Genomic DNA, 22,100 nt, shown 5'->3' on the forward strand with positions numbered 1-22,100 from the left:
TTCTGTTCAATTTTATCCTAAGAGAGTGACCCTAATTTTTAATCATGTGTCACCTAGCTCTCACAACCTTTCCATGACCACCTCGTTAAAACATTCTAGGATCGTATATTCTTCAATCAACTCACCTCACGTTCTTCAAGACACCAGTTGAAACAAGTCCAGTCTTAAGACACCCTTTCCTCTTAAGACAACGCACTCATTCCAGGAATCAATTAGGTCAATCTTCTTTGAACCGCCTTCCAAGACATTTTCATCCGTTCTTAAATAAGGAATGATCTGTCACCATGTCATGGGCTTTTGCCTTCAGCAGAGGATTTGTTCTTAATGAGGCAATACTTACGTCAGCTCCCATAACACAAGAACTAAACATGTGTAACAGTCTGGAAGATTCAATAGATGTTTATTACAGCTCTTGAAATACACATAAACATGACAGTTGCAGGCACTTCTATGTCTGAGCTAATAATCAGTTTTTCAGTGACAAACTGCAGTGCACTCACACTGCACTCAGCACGTCATGCTTCAATTGACCATAGTTAAGATGGAGTTCGAGATCTTTATACTTTAGGTCACATGCTGTGGTACAGTTACAATATCACAAGCATGTCTCTTAAAGGTATGCTGCATTATAGCAATCAGACATAAATCAAAGAGGCCCAAACTGTATTTAGTACTCCAGATGTGGTCTCAACAACACCCTACATACCTTAAGCATAACATACTGCATTCAAGTTAAATTCTGCTCATAATAAAGGATAGCATTCCATTAGGCTTAATTATTTACTGCACTTGTAAACTAACCTTTAATCACTCAGGCACTAGAACATGTAGATCTCTCTGCACCTCAGAATTCTGCAGTACCTCTGGTTAAATAATATTCTGCCTTTATATTCATCCTGCCAAAGAATGTATTATCCAATATTATACTCCATATGCCAGATTTTTACCCATTGACTCAATCTATCTCTACCTGTCTGTTTATCTCAAGAGGGTTGGAATATAAACGCACCATTGTGCTACTGAGACTTTATAAAGCTCTGGTTAGGCCCCATTTGGAGTACTGTGTCCAGTTTTGGTCCCCACACCTCAGGAAGGACTTGCTGGCACTGGAGCGTGTCCAGCGGAGATTCACACAGATGATCCCTGGAATGGTAGGTCCAACATACGAGGAACGGCTGAGGATCCTGGGATAGTATTCATTGGAGTTTAGACGATTAAGGGGAGATTTAATAGAAACTTACAAGATAATGCATGGCTTGGATGCTAGGAAATTGTTTCCATTAGGCGAGGAGACTAGGACCCGTGGACACAGCCTTAGAATTAGAGGGGGTCAATTCAGAACAGAAATACGGAGACATTTCTTCAGCTAGAGAGTGGTGGGCCTGTGGAATTCATTGCGGCAGAGTGCAGTGGAGGCCAGGACGCTCAATGTCTTCAAGGCAGAGATTGATAAATTCTTGATGTCACAAGGAATTAAGGGCTACGGGGAGAATGCTGGGAAGTGGAGTTGAAATGCCCATCAGCCATGATTGAATGGCGGAGTGGACCCGGTGGGCTGAATGGCCTTACTTCCACTCTTACGTCTTTATGGTCTTATGGTCTTAAGGTCTGCAGCTTCCTTGCCTTCCTCCCTATCGTTATGGACCTAACATTTAAAAAGGTAGCCAGCATACTTCATTTCCCTCATCTTAGTCATTGATGTAAATTAAAAGGTTGAGGACCCAACAAAGAATCCTGCGGGACTTCATTTGTCATATCCTTTGGATCAGAAAAAGATCCAATTATGCATGTGCTGCTTTCTACCAGCCAATTTTCTATCCTGCAACAATACTATGGCTTTAAGAGGTGTAGTTTGTGCTTTTTTTTAAATTAAGGAAGTTGAGACAGAGGTGGTGAGCAGTCTTAACAAAGCCAATAAGTAAACAGCTTGTGAGGTCTTGGGATTCTTTTTAAAGTTGGAACAATAGAAGCATTCTGAATGGGTGGTGTCAAGCTCCACAGAACCAGTTTGTTTTTAGTTTTAGCCTTCGGTAGCAGTTGCTAGGGTTTTGAAGTTGGATGTGGAAGCTCTTTTTCCTCTCTCTGTTACAGCTAAAAGGTGGAGTTCTCTTCCTGCTGCTAGAATTGCATGCACAACAATCTATTTACTGAATTTGCCTTTGCCAAGGGTGTATCCATGGGATACAACTATATTGGAACAGTTGCTGTTTAGTAGTTAAATAATCTATTATTCTGTTTAAGCTTTCCAACAGAGTTAAGCTATTGCAATTTATTCTTTCTTTTGGTGTGTTTTAACTATAGTGTATGATAAAGTGTGTTTTATTTCAATACTGTTGGTTTGACCAATCAAATAGCATCTGGAATGCAACATTTTGCACTTGCCTTTAAAATAAGAAAAGGCTATGGTCTAAGCTATCTTCTGCATATATTTTGAGCGAGTTTGGTCTGGTCCATAACAAAACCTTACACAAGGATTCAGGGCAAATTACTTGGCATTTGGAAATGGGCTACTAAATGAAACTTGGTCTGGATTAGTTAAAGATGTATTTTGTTTCACTAACTTGATTTGATGAGGTAGCAGAGAGTGTTGATGAGAGTAATGGGGTAATCCAAAAGGGGGTGGGGGCAGAGTTCATGGTCTGAAATTGCTGAACTCAATGTTGAGTTCAGAAGGCTATAAAAGTGCAGAAGTGGAAAATGAGATGCTCTTCCTCCACCTTGCCTTGACCACTCCAGTCTAGGAGAGAAATATTAGAATGCGAGCAAGGTGGAGCATTGAAATAGCAAGCAACTGAAAGGACGGAGTCATTCTTGCTAACACTGCAGTCCACAAAGCAGTCACTCAGTTGATGGTAGGTCTCACCAATGTGGTGATGGATAGCTGGTCTTCACACTCGAGGTTTCACTGGGATTAGTGTTAAGACTGTTTCTCTTTGATATACGTCAATGATATGGACTAGATATGATAGCCATCATTTCAAAATTTGTAGATCATACAAAATGTGGAATTATAATAAAGAATTAAGGGAATTATAACAAACTCCAGAAGTTAAGGATAGGGTGATGAAATGGACAACACACGATACATTTTGATAGAGCATGAGAAAAGGCAGTATGAACGAGATGTAACAAATCAAAAGGACATGAAAATCTTCAGAAAGGTAGCTGGACAGAGACTGCTCAAAATGTATGTAGGGTCGTTGGCTTAATTAATGGATGAACAGATTAGAAAAACAAGAAAACTGTATGCTTGCATGATTCCTACCTCTCTTCAGGAGTCTATATACATTATATCATTCTTAAATTAAACATAAGAAGTTCAACTTCACAGGCTTTTTCTACTAACAATCAACCAAATCCTGGCTGATCTGCATTTAAATTAATGTCCCTGGCTTTATTCCATATCTTTTGATAGACATAATTAAAGAAAATCTATGGATCACAATCTTAAAAATTTCAATTGAGCTTGTGTCATTATGAGGTATGAGATTTATGACTGACACTGGCCACATATACAATCACTGATACATTGTTAGGAGTCATATGTCCACACACGAGCCCTTTGTATTGAAGAGAAGTATTGTTACAAACCAGCGACTCTGCAGTTAGCAAGTCAAGAGGAACTTGCCAAATGAAAGAGACAGAAAACATTTTTTAAAAAAGCTATTATATATATGGATATATATGAAAATACTTTGGCATTGAAAGAAGTATTTATCATTAGCTTCTCAAGTATAATGATTGCCCGTATATTTTGATAATTTGAGAACCTTTTAAAAATATGCCAGCAATTTTTTTTTGCCTGCATTTTCTTAATGTCTAATGAATCCAGTTTTTCATATTGGATCACTTGATGTAGTCTGAAAGGTTGTAGTGCTAGGGTCTGGCTCTATGACCGAGGTGTGAAGGTTAACTGAATTCCTGTGTTTGGTTATTTGATTGGCAGTAACCACCAGCATAGAGCTGATTATCATGGACAGCCCACTGACGAGGAAGGCTGCTGTATAACTTCCTGTAGTGTCCACCAACCAACCTGTGAAAGAAAAAACAAATTTTGAATAAAATCAATGCTCAGATGCAACTTCCCTATTCAGAGAATCACTATGGCACAGATAAACATCATTCAGCCCATCGAGTCTCTTCAGAGCATACCACCCATACTCACCCTGCCCCGGTCACCCCACATTCCCCATGGCTAATCTAAACACTATGGGACAATTTAGCACAGCCAATCCGTGCACCTTTGTACAGAGAGGAAACCAGAGCACCTACAGGGGACCGACAGTGAGAATGTGCAAACTCCACACAGACAGTTGCCTGAGGATGGAATTGAACCAAGGCTCCTGGTGCTGTGAGGCAGCAGTGCTAACCACTGAGCCATCGTGCCACGCTATTACAACATTTCTTTTTAATAAAGTACCATCTCCACGACCATAAGTACTGTCACATCTTGTAAGCATGGCACATTTCTTTGACATTTCTATATGTACAAAGCTAAGTGACTCCACTGTTAGAGTCCCATCAGCTATGGTGAAATACTACTGAAGGTTCAATCAATCTCTCTTAATGCTTTCAGAATAAGCATCGCTGTTGACAAGACTGGTTTCAGTACTGTTTTTTGGAATTGATGAATAGATAGGTTCAGTCTGGGTTCATTTGGTAAGGGTATTATTTGGGTTCTCCTGGGTTATGGACTGTATGGACTCATTCATAATGTCAGGAAGTATTGGATACAGGGAGATTTGGCTATCTGGATTCAGAATTGGCTGGCTGACAGAAGGCAGAGAGTGGTTATAGATGGAAAGTAGTCTGCCTGGAGGTCAGTTTTGAATGGGGTCCCGCAGGGCTCTGTTCTTGGGCCTCTGCTCTTTGTAGTTTTTATAAATGACTTGGATGAGGAGGTTGAGGGGTGGGTTAGTAAATTTGCGAATGACACAAAGGTTGGAGACATCGTCGATAGAATAGAGTGCTCCTGCAGGCTGCAGCGCAACATAGACAGGATGCAGAGCTGGGTTGAGAAATGGCAGATGGACAAATGCGAAGTGATGCATTTTGGAAGGTCAAACACAAATGCTGAATATAGGATTAAAGACCGGATTCTTGGCAGTGTGGAGGAACAGAGGGATCTGGATGTGCAAATACATAGATCCCTCAAATTTCCCACCCAAGTGGATAGATTGTTAAGGAAGCATATGGTGTTTTGGCTTTCATTAACAGGGGGATCGAGTTTAAGAGCCGCAAGGTTTTGCTGCAGCTCTACAAGTCCCTGGTGAGACCACACTTGCTGAAAATATGTTGCTGGTTAAAGCACAGCAGGTCAGGCAGCATCCAAGGAACAGGAAATTCGATGTTTCGGGCCAGAGCCCTTCATCAGGTCACCCTACTATAGGAAAGATACAGAGGCTTTGGAGAGGGTGCAAAGAAGGTTTACCAGGATGCTGCCTGGACTGTAAGGCTTGCCTTATGAAGAAAGGTTGAATAAGCTTGGACTTTTCTCTCTGGAGAGAAGGTGGAAGAGAGGAGACCTGATCGAGGTGTACAAAATAATGAGTGGAATAGATAGAGCCAATAGCCAGAGACTTTTCCCCAGGGCAGGCTTGACTGGTATGAGGAGTCATAGTTTGAAGATATTAGGAGGAAGGTATAAAGGAGACATCAGAGGTTGGTTCTTTACACAGAGAGTTGCGATGCATGGAATGCGTTGCCAGCTGTGATGGTGGAAGCAGAGTCATTGGGGACATTTAAGTGACTGCTGGACATGCACATGGATAGCAGTGAGTTGAGCGATGTGTAGGTTAAGTTACTACATTTTACATTAGGATTAAACCTCGGCACAACATCGTGGGCCAAAGGGCCTGTTCTGTGCTGTACGTTTCTATGCTCTACATTCTATGCATTTTAGAAGCACAGGGAACGACTGGAGCACAACAGATGTTTGGGCAAAGAATAATAAATGAACTAATAGTGACGTTGGTTGTGAGTTAATTTCTTTTTGCACCATATGTTGGCACGGGAATTGTAAAAGGCATGTAAAGCCCCTGGTCCCACCAGCAAAAAAAACCCCACCAGGTCAAGCACTTCAGTTCTGACCAGTGAGCTTTGCAGTCTGTCAGTGGCCTTATCAGTGAAGTCTCATCCTGCCTGAAACTGCCAGCAACCAGTCAGACACCCGAAGCCAGCAGAAGGTGAAGACACCATTCCTTATGAAGGCCTTATGCCCAAAACATTGATACTCCTGCTCCTCAGATGCTGCCTGAGCTGTGCTTTTCCAGCACCACTCTCTTGACTCAGACACTCAAAGCCACTAGGATTTGGAGAGAGTCAAGGGGAGGTCTGGGCTACACAGCCATGAAAAGCAGGTGAGTGTCCAGTTGTTTTTGAAGGGGATTGCAATGCGAAGGTTAGGAGCAGAGGCATTGAAGCCAAGGGCAGGGGGATGGCTTTTAGCTGCCACCCCATAATATGCCCCATCTCTGACCACAATTGCTCTCAGATTGGGGCAACTGGAGGCCACCCCCACTAAACCCAGTTTCCCACGTCAAATAGGCAGTCATTTCTTTTGTCTGCTGGGAAGGCAGGTAACTAAGAACGCTAGATCCACACCTTTTGGTGGTCGTTAATTGGTCACAAGGTCTTTAATGAGTAACTGGTCAAGAAAGTTGCCCATAGATCATCCCAGCCAAAACTGAACTGTTGAGATGTTGGGAAGGCATTATTTGTCCTTCCCTCCATCTGTCCTGCTACCTCTAAGAAAGGGGAAAGCTCCACCCATTATCAAGGTGACATCTAAAACTATGGCAATTTGTAGCTCAGAGATTTGGTCTCGTATTTTTATGTTACACACTGTCCACATGCGAGGAGCTGAATAGCTCAGCAGCAGTTCTAAAACAACCTGAAGGCAGCAAATGTTTCACACAAAGCCTTGTCTTTAGTATTCAAAGGGCATTTGACGATTATTTGGATTGAAATAACATACAAAGGAGTAGGGAAAAACTGGAAAACTGGCACCAGCTAATGAGTTGATATGATTTAATACTGTCACATGTAATGAGGTACAGTGAAAAGTGTTGTCTCACATGCTTTACAGGAAGATCACGCTATACAAATACTTCAGGGTAACAGAACAGAGTGCAGGATACTACATTACAGCTGTCAAGAAGGTGCAGAGAGAGAGAGAGATTAACATTTACATGAAAGAAGTCCATTCAAAACTCTGATAACAGCAGGGAAGAAACCAGTCTTGAATCTGTTTGTACATCTATTCAAACTTTTATAGCTTCTGCCTGATGGAAGACTGTGGAAGAGAATATAACTAGGGTCTTTGTTTATGTAGGTCGCTTTTCCAAGGCAGTGGGAAGTATAGATGGAGCCAATGGGTGGAAAGCCAGTTCACATATTAGACTGGGCTGTGCTCACAACACTCTGAAACTCTCGGAGTTTCTTCTGCTCGGGGGCAGAATAGTTGCCATACCACGCTGTGATGCATCCAGATAGAATGCTTTCTACGGTGCATCTATAAAACAATACTCATTTGAACAGCTGCTGCAGGCAAGATGGCCTCCTTTGGTGTTATAATTATTCTGATTAAACCAGGAGGTTGCATTTCAAAATGAGAGCTTGTGGTGGTGGTGGTGTGGGGGTGCTTTTAATATTCAACTGTTACTAATGGCGAGAGTTCAGTTGGCTGGCATTAGCCAAAACATGTAAAATAGTTTTCAAAAGACATTGAAATATTAAAACCACACTCATGAAAAGCTCTTAATGGATTATATAGGGTGATTGGGCAGAGGGACTGTGGTGCAGTTTGCTCAGTTGGTCAAATAGCTTGTGTGTGGGATACATTAACAACAGCAATACAGGGTTTGACCTCTGTTCCAGCCAAGGTAGACAGCTTGCTTGATAAAAACATGGACTGCAGATGCTGGAAGCCCGAGTCCGGATTAGAGTGGTGCTGGAAAAGCACAGCACGTCAGGCAGCATCCAAGGAGCAGAAAAATCAACATTTTGGGCAAAAGCCCTTTATCAGGAATCCTCCAGCACCACTCTCATCCAGACAGAGCATGCTTCCACATCCTACCATTGCTTAAAAAATATTACTGTGGTTTAGTGGATAAGAATGCAAAAGAGACAAAAATACATTATTTAAAATATTACTGACCTGCTATTGGAGGCCCAATTAGATAGGGAATCCCGTGGATAAAGTAAACTATTCCCAGAGCAGAGGACAGGAACCTATTCCCTGCTATATCTGATGTTACCACTGGGATAAGAGCAACGTAAGCCCCGTCAAAGTATCCATAAAAAACTGCATAGGGAACAAGGAGTGGAAAGGATCTCAGAATGGGAATGAACAGAGAGCAGAGACCATCCAAGCCGACTGTCAAAATGTAACAGTATTTCCGATACTTCTTCAGGAACCTGCAGATTTAAAGAGAGAGAAAGAGCTTGCCAGAATAAAAATGTGGAAATTCACTTTAAGTAAAGCAGCAAACAAGTAAAGTTTGAATGATCTATATTTCATCGCACTCAGTATAGACAGTTGCAACTTTATCAATGGCTGTTCTTTCTTATTTAGAGGTGATTAACACCATTCAAATTTTGTATCTATATCTAGATTCACTCTCTTTCAAAAGTGACATTTCTAAAAACAAGAGTTGAATGAATACTGGGTATTATTAGAGTGTGTTATGTATACATTTTATAATTTGAACTGCATGAAAACTAACTTTTTCTTGCTTGATGCTGCATGATGCCAGACTGGTCACCTGCTTCACCACTTCGTCACCAATCTGTTTCTATGCTCCATGTAACCCTTAACCCCACCCAACCTGGACTGGCATGAACCACCTGCAACACGAAGGCCACCACCATCCAACCTCCCCCCATAACACCCCCCCTCCCCACCCCCCCCACCACCACTACATCCATTGGCACAGCCATCAGGTTTGTGAGGGTACCTGTTCAATGAAACCAACAGGTACAAATCACTAAACAGCAGCAAAAGTTTCCCATCAAATGGAACACAATACCATTCAAGTAGTGACATTGTTAATTTGAAGTGAAAACAACAAGTGTATATTCAACAGTTCAAACAGCAACTGTGCAGGCAGAAGTATTGGGCAGAATCTTAAAGGAGTCTGATCTGGAATATGGTCTGGTTTGTGGCAGTCAGGTGAGAACTCTGGTGAGGATTATCTCAACGTCAGGAGCGTCTCGCTGCATCTACTATGCTTTTTGACAAGCAGTGAGGCAAGTTTCTGACTAGGCAGTGTCGAGTTGCCAATTCAGGGGGATTACTGCTTGTTAAACACCATGTTGCCAGCCCAACGCAGCTCATCAATACCCAGCTTTCAGACATGAGAACCAGTGAGGGTGCCAAGCGCATCCAAAGGATCACTGGCATCTCTGGGTAAACTCCATGGGCACTGGCCACATATTCCCCACACCCATTGACATTGGCAACCAACATGTGCCAGCCTCTAAAGAACCTTCAGCCAAGTGGGTAGGTAGCACCCAGGGCTGTCTGGGCTTTGGGGGTTGATGAGAGCAAGTGGGAAAGATGACGAGGCCATTGACCTGCTTCCTGTACAGTGAGGGGCATTCCTCTGGATGGAGGAGGCAGCACCAGCCCAACCCTTCACCACACCAGGTCACAACCTCGTTCACTGGGTGAAGGGGACATCTCAAATCTGCACCATCATGTCCACCAGGACCTCCTGATCCTTGCCCACAAAGCAGGGCATAGGTCAGTAACCACACCGGGTAGCTCCAGACTACACAGAGCATTTGTCTAAATGCACAAAGGCCCTTTAAAGACACACTCGCTTCAGAGATGCCAGTTAATTCCAGGATCTCCTGGTAAGTGCCAAGCTGTTTGAGATGTTCCACGTGTGACACAGCGGGGCTAGAATCAGGTGAGAGGGGCAGAGTAGGTAAGTAATGAGATACATTTGGTAAGAAAACTCATTTATAGCGAGCAACCTTCCGTGATACTCAATGAAACTGACACTCAGCCAGAAAGAGTTTACGACCAGAGGACATAGGCTCACAGTAAGGGGTCAAATAGCTAAGCCAAAAATGAGGGGAAGTTTCCTCTCTCAGGGTAGTGATTCCATGGAATTCTTTACCCAGAGAAAGGTTGAGGCTGGGACATCAAGAATATTCAAGAGTGAGATAATTTCTGAAACAGTAAGGGAGCCAAGGGTTCTGGTGAAAGGCAGAAAAGTGGAATTGAAGATTATCAGATCAATCATCATCTTACCATATAGCAGAGCAGATTCAGTGGGCCAAATGGCTTACTTCTGCTCCTACATCTTATGGTCTTATAGGGTTAACTCATACCCGCACTGAGGGATTAAAGATTTTTATTCTTGCCATCTGACGAAATAATGTAATATTCCCAACTGAGCAAGAAAACTTCCTTCATAACATGCATTGATTCTTCATGTGCTGCATGCGTAATTTCTTAGCCTGATGCTGATGATGTCACTGATATCTCATAAAATATTGACATCAATCTCTATCCATCTCTTTTTGACTAGCTATAAAAGAAGTCCCTTGAGGCATATATTTTGAGTCTATTAATATCCAGTCTGTATAAAGTTTACATCCTGCTAACAGACAGCGCAAACTGCAAAGAAGAAAGCATACTAGTTATTTGTAAAACATGCTGTCAAACAAAAACAGGCCAAGTCGGAAATATGGTTGCGAGAATTATTCTAAAAAGAGCCAAAATTGAACTGTGTAGCAATGAGATATGCTGAATTATTAAAGCATTTAAAGTGCCCAATTAAAATTGTTTTTACTACATTTGCAATTTCGGGTTAATAGGTTCAGGATACACATCGAAAACAATTTCACGTTAACCTTCCTGGGGAGACAGACATTTTTGTGGATGGTACATATACAAAATACTGATTTTGGCCTTTTGAAAATAATACATTATAACCCATTCAACCACAGGGGCTGCTGTAGCACCTGTTCATCATCAATTTCAATGGAAAGTTTGAAAGTGGTGAGGAGCTAGCTGAAGACTTTTCCATTCTAGCCCAGTGAGGTACATCACACAAAGTCAGTAATAATCCTGCCCCAGTATTATTGGGTGCTGGAGTTAGAATCCTTAGCACTTCACACCTCTGAATGATCTCATTCTAGCGCCGAATACAATGAAATATTTTCACTTTTACCCTTACCTTCTGTCCGTTATCCAGCCAAATGAAATGGTGCCAATAATGTTTATGATGCCTAGTATTGACATTAGGAAGGCTGCTTGCTGTTGGCTTACCCCAGTGCTTACTGCATATGGTACAAGATGAACAAAAGGAGTGCTGCAGCCATAGGCGAGGAATAGCAGCGATGCAGCAAACACAAGGAAGTCCGGAGTCAGCAGGAAGGCATATTCTTTATATGACGGACAACAGCTGCACAGCTGCCTTTCGGCACTCTCTTTGCTAATGAAGTTCGAATCTGCAGAAGGGCTGGGCAGTTGAGGGTCATCACATTGTGCCTTAAGGCTGCATTCCACAGAGATTTTCTCACTGGCAATGTCACTAATGGTGGAACTGCACAGCTCCTCTACAAGGGTGAGGGGTCTCAACAGAGCACCACAAACACAAATATTCGCTACAAGGCCTCCAAGGATGAGTAATGCCCCACGCCAAGAGTACTCTTCAATCAGCAGCTGAACCACTGGAGCTAAAACAAAAGTCCCAATTCCACTTCCTGACATGGCCAATCCATACGCCACAGCTTTTTTCTTGCAGAAGTACTTGCCAACTATTGATATGGCTGGAGAATAAGCTAAAGCATATCCACAACCTGCAACACAAACAGATTTTTAAAATTACGACATGCTTTTAATGTAAAAGCTATGCGATGTAAGGTAAAGATGCAGTCTAAGCTTTGATTACTTTATACGTGTTATTCTGAGATAGACACTGAAAGGCTGCAGTTCCCATCCCAAGACCTGCTGTTTCAGTTTGCTCTTACATAGAGGAGCGTGAGACTCTTCTTAAAATATATTTTCTGTGTCAAGCTATTCTGAAGCAGGTGAGACTTGAACCAGAATGTATTGAATCTGGGTCTCCTGGCTGAGAGATGGAACACTACCACAGCGCCACAAAAGCCCTTTTGAGGAGCACAAGTGACTTCCCAGTTAATGTCCACCATCTGAGCACAATTACATATGGAATTACTTTGTAATGAACATTTCTATCCAATTGTTCTCACTTTTGTCCCTCTATTGAAATTAGGCTTATCACATATTCTCAAAAGGAGGGTATGGTAAAAGATTTCAGTGGGATCTTTTGGTTGCCTTCCCTATTTTGATAGAGAGATGGTCGAAGAGTCTCAGGAATACAAAGACTGTGCTCACAGGCTGTTAATCCTATTGCTAGATATCACTTACACATGATTAGGATATTTTATTTGTGTGGCACTTCTACAGCAGCATGCATCGTGATAAACACTAAGTAGCACAGAGCCTCCTTTCAACATGCTTCATTGCTGTGAATGTAAAATATAAAATGGAAACACTGCAAGGTGATCAGGAAAAAGTAAGGGACTGTGTCGAATTGGGAATGACTTTTCAAATATGATCTCCGGTCCAAAGGATGGTCATCCACTTTGCTCCTAAAACAGAGTAAAGTCTTTTCTACAGTGGTGAAGAGTGAGAAAATGGTGGAAGTTCAAAGACCTGACTGTTCCAAGTACTTAGATCATTAAAATTTTATGAGCAGCTACAGAAAGTAATCAGAGCCGCTAATGGAATGCTGACCTTTATATTTGGAGGATTAGAATATAAGGAGATAAAAATTAAGTGAAAACTAAACCAAGCAGCAATAAACCTCTCCTGGAGACCCAGGACTGTTTCAAGCACCATATCTCCGGAAGCATTTAATGACCTTGGAGGGAGGGCAGTGTAATTCACTAGAATGGGACCTGAAGTCCATAGGTTACATTGCGAAGGATTAAGCAAACACACACTGCATTCCTTTGAATTTCAAGAGTTAAGGGGTTATTTGATTGAATCATTCAAGGTAGAAGAACAGATAGGGTAGACAGGGTGAAACTGTTGTTACTGCTTGAGCAGGTCTGGGGGGTGCAGTAGGAAAAAAAATCACAGCAGATCTTTCAGGAGAGAAATTAGGTAACACTTCAATGCAAAGTGTGGTCCAAGTTTAGAACTTTATTGCAACTAGCAACTAACATTAGATTAGATGTTAACTTACAAACTGAGACTGAGAGAGTTTGGTAAACCAAAAATATTAAGGGACGTCATGTGTCAGATTAAACCACAGGCCATACCTAACTCGTAAAGCAGAGAGCACTGAGCCCACTGGAGAGCTGGGTTATTCTATGGCTGCTACTGAAATTCTACATATCTGCCAAAAGTGCAGTATACAGCAAAGGGGCTGTGTAAGAATCTCAAGTTAGTTAACTCATGCGAAAGTAGCTTCTCTTTAACTGGATATATTAGTTGTCGCATTAATATTTCATCTATGTTGGTTTTAGTTTGTTTGCTGCAGAAAAAGTTTTATAATATGGTATCATGTCCTTCAGTAATTATGATTGGTCACTGGGAAATTCATGCCTCTTAAGAAGTCTCTACAGAGATTGCAATAACGTGTACGCTGCCAACATCCAGTCCCACCCATCTCCCGACTCGTCCACTGTTTATAGATTGTCGGACCATTTATCTGAGTGCTGTTCTCAGTGGCTCTCTGACTTCCTCACCTTTTACCACTTAAGGGTGTCCCTTAGGATTTAGTGCACCAGTCAATTATATTTACACATCACTTACAGTTCTTACCAGTGACAACTCCCAGAGATAGATAGAGATACTCCAAGCAGGTAGCGAATGAGCTGAGAATGAGGCCGGCAGAAGCTAACATTCCTCCAAGAATCACTGACACTCTCGTAGAATACCGATTGCTAATAATACTTCCAACAGGTGCTAAAGAGAACAAAAGGACAAACATAATAGATGGGATACACTGCGGTATCCCCATGCTGCTTTTAACTCTGTACAAATGCAAAAACTGACAAAACTCAACATAAAACAATACTTCATGGAATAAATGACAGAGCACTTTATTTTTGCCTGGATTGGAGGGGTTGAGCTACAGGGAGAGGCTGGGGGCTTTTTTCCCTGGTGTGTCAAAGGCTGAGGGGTGACCTTATAGAGGTTTATAAAACCGTGGGAGGCATGGATAAGGTGAATAGCCAAGGTCTTTTTCCCAAGGTATGAGAGTCCAAAACTAGTCTAAATTTAAGGAGAGAGAGGAAAGATTTAAATGCGACCTAAGGAACAATGTTTTCATGCAGAGGGTGGTATGTGTATGGAATGAGCTGTCAGAGGAAGTTGAGGCGGGTACAATTACAACATTTAAAAGGTATCTAGATGGGTACATGAATAGGAAGGGTTTGGAGGGAAATGGGCCGGGTGCTGGCAGGAGGAACTAGATTGAGTTGGGATATCTGGTCGGCATGGATTGAAGGGTCTGATTCCATGCTGTACATCTCTATGGTCGGTATGGATGAGTTGGACTGAAGGGTCTGTTTCCATGCTGTATAACTCCATGACTATAAGTGTTATGCCACCTATAGGTCATCATTTCAGTGTTACTCTAGGGTCATTTTCTAAAATCATCATAGCTAATGGTAGACCCTGGAGAGTATTGTCGAACAGAGAGACCAAGGGGTGTCGGGACACAGTTCCTTGAAAGTGGAGTCACAGGAAGATGGGATGGTGAAGAATGCATTTGGTGCACTTTCCTTCATCAGTCGCAGCACTGAGTACAGAAATTGGGACATCGTGTTCCAGCTGTACAAGACATTTCTAAGACAACATTTAGAGTACTGAGTGCAATTCTGGTTGCCCTACTGTTGGAAGGATGTTATTAAACTGGAAAAAAAATTGACAAGGCTGTCACTGAGACTGGATGGTTTCAATCGCAAGGAGTGACTGGATAGGCTGGAACTTTTTTCACTGGAGATAGGAGACTGAGAGGTGACCTTATTGAGGTTTATAAAATCATGAGGGTCATACAAAAAGTGAATAGCCAAGGTCTTTTCCCAGGGTGGGGGAGTCTAAAATAGAGGGGATAGTTTTAAGATGTGTGGGGAAAGACTTAAGAGGCACCTGAGGGGCAACTTCTTTCACTCAGAGGGTGGTATTTGTACAGAATGAACTGCGAGAGGAAGTGTTGAGGTGGGTACAATTACAACAGTTAAAATGCATTTGGGCAGGTACAAGGTTAGGAAAGATTTAGAGGAACATGGGCCTAATGCAGGCAAACGGGACTAGTTCAGTTTAGGGAAACTGACTGGCATGGACAGCTTGGACTGTGCTGTCTGACTCCATAACTCCATACATCCATGGCATGTGTTCAGACAGTCAGGATATATGTAATGTACAGTATTGTCAATAAGTGCAGAGCACAGTGTGCAAATCTGTGACTTTATAGCAATGTCAATAGTTAGTGTTGTTAGCAAATTCCCAAGACTGCCCCAACAAGAATCTAGCTATTATGGCACATGCTGCACAAAGCTAACAGGTAAGGCAGCGCTCAGAGCACATCATACCAGCAGTGGTGATTGGCCTAAAATCCGTGTCACGCTGTTATTTTCTACTCCACATATGTCTTTGTCTGAGTTCTCTGCAGCAGAACCCAAACGTACCTTTGTTCTGAGGAGTTAGCACCAGCTCTAACCTCTGACTGGCTGCAGCGTTTGCCTACCCAGTGGCTCACCACACACAGATCCTGCCTCACTGCTGCCCTCTAACGGACAAACAGTGTCAGCATTCGAGTAGTAGCTACAAGTGACATTGTTTCTTCTTCATTAGTCTCTCATTCTTCTTGTACTTCACACTCTCCCCAACCAATTGTGGACCAGGTGATGGTTCTCATATGTAGCTAAAAGTACAAGAGTCTTGGTGGAGTGAAAGGGGCATATTAGAATTTGCACAAAGACTATAACATCTGAACACGTGGACTAGCCAAAGATCATGAAGCAGGAATTCTTTATTCCACAGGCAGGAGGTCATTACAAACATGAAGGAAAATTAAGGATAAATGAGGAAGTATTTACACTATGTATATGCAACAACCTGGGCTGGCGGGGGAATGTTACATTGGGCTGGGGAATCTATTTGTCTGTCTGCTCCCCCTTCGATCAGCCCTCGCCTCATCAAAGGTGCTCTTTCTTTCCAGTGACAGTCCATTTAATGTTCCAGCTGTCCTCCCTCATCATCATCTCCTTCTGTTGGAGATCCCAAAGAACGTCTCTGCACACTCAGTGCCTTCTATCACTGTTGCTACCTGCTGCTGTCAGTCTCGTTATACACATTTACATGATCCGCAGTTTGTAAATCAGAGGACATTGTGGGTTGAGAAAATAATACAGGGATTTGAGAAGGCTAGGTTTGAGCATTTTGTGAAGTTCCATAATTTCAGCATTATCCTCATTCACCGCAGTGTCGATGATGCTACCCACTCTTCTTCAGTAGGGGGTGAGGGAATGCTGACAATGTCTGACACCTGCTTTCAAGTTAGGTGCTGCTGTCTCTGATTATGGGCCACCTTGTTCTGCAAGAGAGAGGGGAGTGTGCTTCAGTGCTTTGCCTTTCATCGTTGGTAGAGTGGAAGCTGTGAGTGGTGGGTATGAGGCTTGCAGCAGTGAGAGAGGATGAGGTGATGCTGTGAATGTTAGCTTTCAGTTGGGCTTGAATGGGATAGACAATAAGTGAGTGAACAGGGTGTGGTGACTAGAGGAGTGCGAGAGGATCAGTTATCAGGAAATGGTATCTGAAGATGCTTTCACCGAGTCTGACAATGTGCAAGAGGTCTTTGAATTTTCTTGTGTCACTGCACTCTGGGCCTCAGAGCTTCTCACATTGGCACGATGATGATTTTTCCGCAGCGTAGTGTCTGTGTGAAATGAATGAATTTTACTGCCTGCTGCTTGCCTTTAAAAGGGTGTACTCTGGCTATAGTGGTATTAGCCTTGCACTGTAATGTGATCCTTGCTGGCAGGCAGCAGTGCATTCAAGATTGGAGTGCAATCATTATAACTAGCAGGTAGCACAGATGTTGCACGATCTCCACACGACTTTGGACAGCCTGGGTCCGTTCACCCATTAATGGACTTTACAACTCTTTTCAAGGCCTATCAAAGTTTAGAGTCCTGAGGTTTGCTTTCTCTGAAAAATAGAATGGGAAGAGAATTATTGCAAGTTGAAAGAGTAAATGATGAAACCAAAGAATAAAAGTAATGTTTGTAAGCACTTGCTGAAATCATACCTTATTGAATAAAAGCAACCAGCCAGTTCCTAGGAATCCCAGATCAATGGACAAGATTGGATGTAAACTCTGGGTATGTGTTGCTATCTGATTTGTTGATATCCTGCAGATTGTCAGCAATTTAGCTTTCAAAATGTTGCCAAAACGGTCCTTTGACTGATCATCGCATGGAATTCAATAACATGTTTCAAATCATAAACATTGCGAAACCATTATCACAGATGTGCTCTTCTAGAAAAAGTCATAAAAATCTAATATTTGAATGGTGAAAGATGTTAGGTTCAGCTTTGCATTTACTGGAGGGTCCTAGGCCTTCAGTAGCTTCTGCTGTTAATGCTGCTGGGTACATGGAAACAAATTCAGAATACTGCAACCGAACATCAGGCTAATTCCATCCTTGTTATTCAATGGTCTGCACCAGATACAACAGTCTTCACTCACGACCCATATATATCCTTTTATGTCTAACAGGCAGATGTTGCAATATCAGAAGGTCTTTCTTTAACTTTCCTCATGGATTTCCAAGTTGCAAAGTCTGCCAGGGATGTGGTTACTTTCCAGGCTGCAACCTGCAACTTAAAATGTCTTCCGTTCCCCACACTGTGGCCATCATTAGTTTACATCATTCTCATTTTCATTGATAACTGCAGAGTTCGAAAAAATTACGCCTTTGGTTATTGCTTGCAGCTTTATATTTCCCAGTTAATACAATTTCATCCTTGTAGAAAGTTTAGCTTTTTAATTTCAGAAAGAACTATGCAGTGAGTTGGGAGCTCAAGCAACAAAGCTTGGGCCAGAAGAGAAACTGAAAGATCTCAGAATTGATGCCTATCCTGGCAGTTATTCCCAAATCCCAAATGTGGGATGCGGTTAGTTCAACACTTCATGATCTTTCAAGTCCCAAGTCCTTACCTTCCCACCTGGGAGAAAGTGACGACTGCAGATGCTGGAGACCAGAGTAGAAAAATGTGGTGCTGGAAAAACACAGCAGGCCAGGCAGCATCCGAGGAGCAGGAGAATCGACGTTTCGGGCATAAGTCCTTCTTCAGGAATGAGGCTGGTGGTGCCAAGCAGGCTGAGATAAAAGGTAGGGGAGAGGGAATTTGGGAGAGGGGTGCTGGGAATACGATAGGTGGAAGGAGGTGAGGGTGAGAGTGATAGGCTGGAGAGGGGGTGGGGACAGAGAGGTCGGGAAGAAGCTTGCAGGTAAAAGGGCGGTGCTGAATCCGGGGGTTGGGACTGAGATAAGGTGGGGGGAGGGGACTGCATCACAGTGTAAATCTTTGCTATAAATCCTGTGTCTCACGATCTTATTCTCCACAACCACCTGATGAAGGGACAGCACTCCCAAAGCTAGTAATTCCAAATAAATCTGTTGGACTATAACCTGTTGTTGTGTGATTTTTAACGTCATCAAATATGGAAGCTTTACTGGATTTACTGAAGGATTTGCACATCTGATTAATTCAGAATCAAAACAGTAATTTCTTGGCACTTTGAAACTGCTCCTTAGGTACTGAGACAGATATTAAAAAGCTGCCAAGGACATGTGCCCAGATCGGTCAAAATGAATGTTTTATTCGTACCCAAGTTCTTTTTAAAGTCTAATCACTTTATTCCGACCCTGTTACTGCATCGCTCTGACAAATAATAATTAACAGCAGATACTTGTTGTGCCTTCAGCTCTGTAGAGTATAATATTTGACTAGTTAACCAAGTTAGCACAGTGAAGCAACTCTCTGCACCACAAACTACAGAATCAACCCAGAACAGTAGGAAAGGAGGATTTAGTTCAGGAAAAAAAATGCAAATCTTCCTTCAAATTGTTAACATAACTGCAGAATGTCTGAAACACACACTAAACTTAGAGTAGAACAATTGAGAGTGCCAAAGAGTGTGACTGGCATTTTAGCCCTCCATTTGTGAATGGTCAAACACCAAGCAAGTCAGCTGCTTAATTACAAAGCTCTGAGCAGAGGGTGTTGTTGTCACGGCAGCGAACATGGAACCTGGGACTTCCCACTGACTTACAGGGTAAGCCTAATTAGGTTTGTTTCCTTAGATTGTGAGGATTGGTGCAGCATGGCCTTGCAGCCTTATTGATACTTTATCCCATCTTCTCTGACAGTGTAAATTCTTTACAGTTGGCCAGCACTATAAAGCTCTCATTCCATGAAAGGTTTCCTGATGGTATTTCAGTGGAAGTTCAACCCTTGGAAACAGACAGAGAGCTGAAAGCTCAAATATAGTGTGTTCCCAATTTTAAAAAACGGGTCCTTTTTTAAAATCATCTCTTGTCCCCCACGCCATTCTTTGTTCTTCCGATCCTCAATGTTTCGATTGCCCACAGCACATCTCAAGTTAAATGTGAGCAGTGTGTTCAAAAAAAATATAATTACTGCCTTAGATACGCATAGAATCTTCATTGTATGCAGAGGGTTGTCAGAGGCTTAAAATGTAATTTATTGATATCATCAAGTGATGAGCTTGAGTGGAATACTTGAGAACAAATAAGTGAAATCATTTATACATTTATACTATTTGCTCATTACAGAATCATAAGGCCGATATACAATTCTATTAATAATCATGTGGCTAATGATTATGGCCAACTTCCATGACCTCAACACAACAGGATAGCTGCAATTAATCCACTGCAGCCCGTGCTTTCTGAGCTGCTGAGAACTACATGATTGCACACGGGGAAAGCTTCCCAAGTTATATTTCGGAGGGTACGGTTTATGAGTTGAAGTAATCACACACTCACCAAATACCATTGTCGTGCAGTCAACTGTGGAGTGTATCCATGCTGTCATGGCGTAATCTTGGGCAAAATAATTCTGGAACTCCACGAAAAATATGGAGAAGCATCTGAGAAACCCAGAACAAGTATAAGGTGTAGCATGGAACTAAAATATACAAATGCTCAGAATGCACAATTGATACAGCAGCAACTGGAAGATGAATTAACATTGTGGGTGGAGACAAAGTAGCAGATGTTCCTTTTTCTACACCCGCATGCATTGAACGTGCTTACATCATAACTACACTGCTTGGCACTGTTAAGAAAGCTTGCAGTTTCCTTGGCTTTGGGAATAGACACATGGAATACAAAAGGAAAGAGGGTGAGTGGCATGTTCAGAAAATACTTGTTAGACCTAAACTACAACACTATATTCTTCTCTGGAGAGACACTTTGGGATGTGAAGTTCTTGGGGAGGACAGAGATTTACTAGGATGCTAACAGGGAGGAGGACCACGAGCTACTTCGAGAGACTGGAGAGGCTGGGGGCGATTCTCTTGAGCAGAGAAGGTTGAGGGGAGATTGAATTCAAAAGCGTGAGCAGTAAAGATCGTACAAATAAGGAGAATCCATTTCCAGTGGCAGCAGTATTGGGAATCAGTGGATTCAGATAGAAAGCCATTGCTAAAATGAAATCAGGGTCGGGGTCAGGGTAGTAGATATTTGTAGTCCCAGCTGGGAAAAGCAGACTTTAAATTATCACATGCGGTTACCAGTGCCTTTTGCAATTCCACACATGCACTGAAGGGGGAGCAGAGGCGATTCACCAGGATATTGCCGGGGAAGGAGCAGTTTAGCTGTGGAGAGGGGCTAGGATTGTTTTCTTTGGAGCAGAGGAGATTGGGGGTGGGAGTGGGGAGGGGGTATCTGATGGAAGTGTGTAAGACTATAAGGGGGATGGATAGGGTGAGTATACAGCAGCTCGTCCCCCGTCATGCTAAAGGGTCAATAACAAGTGGATATAAGTTTTAAAGTGAAAGCTAGGAGGTTTAAAAGGGCATTTTGAGAAAATATCTTTTCATCCAGAGGGTAGTGATGATCTGAAAAGCATTGCTAGGAGAGTAGTTGAGGCAAGAAACCTCACAATCTTTAAAAAAAACTTGGAGGATCACTTGAAATGGCATTACATTTCAGGCTACGTGTCTAGTGTAGGGAAGTGCAGTGCATGTATATAGATCAAACCGACTTGATGGGCTTCTTCCATGATGTATGACTCCATGATTTCGCAAAGCACCTTTCCAACCAATAAAGAATTGTAACATGGGAAATACAGCAGCCAATTTTCAAACAGCAAAATGACAAAAACAATCTGTTTTTGTGATAACTGATGGAGGGATAATATTGCAGGTCAAAATGGATAAGGGAGTGTCTCTCGGATGTACAATGCAACTCCTGTTGGATAAGCCAAAGCCCAGTCAGAAAGTGGATGTACCAGGAACCACCCACCTCCTCCTCATCCTCTCGCCTTGTTCAACATCTCTCCAGTGGTGGTGTCTTCGACACTGAAGACCACCACAATTATGACATACTTCTCACAATTATTACATTATTTCTTCAGATCCAGGCAGCAAAACTGTTGCATCAACACCCTAATTATCCGTGCAGTGAGATTTGACATGACTGAATGACTCATTATATCTGCAGAGAGATCCAAGCCAGATGTTAAACTGACCAAGCCTTCAACACTCAACAGCCACAACTGGCTTGATATGGTGACTGAAATCCTGAAGGACAACTGCAAAATTAAAAGCATTGTGACGGTTGTCAGGATGCCGAGTAATTGCCTGCATGATGTGGTGGCCTTTGTGGTTGTGGTACATTCTATGTTGAGATACAGTGTCCCCAGAGCTGTGTGAGCAGTCGATGGAAGCCAGATATTCTGCCTGCACCTTTCTGGTCGAGTTCAAGGTAATGAACCCCTCTGAAGTGTCATACACAGCATTTCTTATCTCTTGGATCAGGAGTGAAAAGCAAAATGGATTAGATTACCGTAC

General features: G+C 42.4%; 1 protein-coding gene across 4 annotated transcripts in view; it reads right to left on the bottom strand.

Annotated features, from left to right (window-relative positions):
- Positions 1-383: 383 nt before the first annotated feature.
- The window catches only part of LOC132826221 (monocarboxylate transporter 12-like), a 52,440-nt gene continuing 30,723 nt past the window's right edge, over positions 384-22,100 (bottom strand). For all 4 annotated transcript variants that reach the window (XM_060841894.1, XM_060841895.1, XM_060841893.1 and 1 more), the window contains 5 exons: positions 20,071-20,174; positions 13,811-13,954; positions 11,193-11,817; positions 8,159-8,418; positions 384-4,033 (listed from right to left, as the gene is read on the bottom strand). In XM_060841894.1, coding sequence (XP_060697877.1) covers positions 3,837-4,033; positions 8,159-8,418; positions 11,193-11,817; positions 13,811-13,954; positions 20,071-20,174 — 1,330 coding nt within the window. In that variant the 3' untranslated portion in view covers positions 384-3,836. The remainder of the gene's footprint in view (positions 4,034-8,158; positions 8,419-11,192; positions 11,818-13,810; positions 13,955-20,070; positions 20,175-22,100) is intronic.

The sequence above is a fragment of the Hemiscyllium ocellatum genome, chromosome 22 (genome assembly GCF_020745735.1).
Source record: "Hemiscyllium ocellatum isolate sHemOce1 chromosome 22, sHemOce1.pat.X.cur, whole genome shotgun sequence".
Taxonomy (NCBI): Eukaryota; Metazoa; Chordata; class Chondrichthyes; order Orectolobiformes; family Hemiscylliidae; genus Hemiscyllium; species Hemiscyllium ocellatum.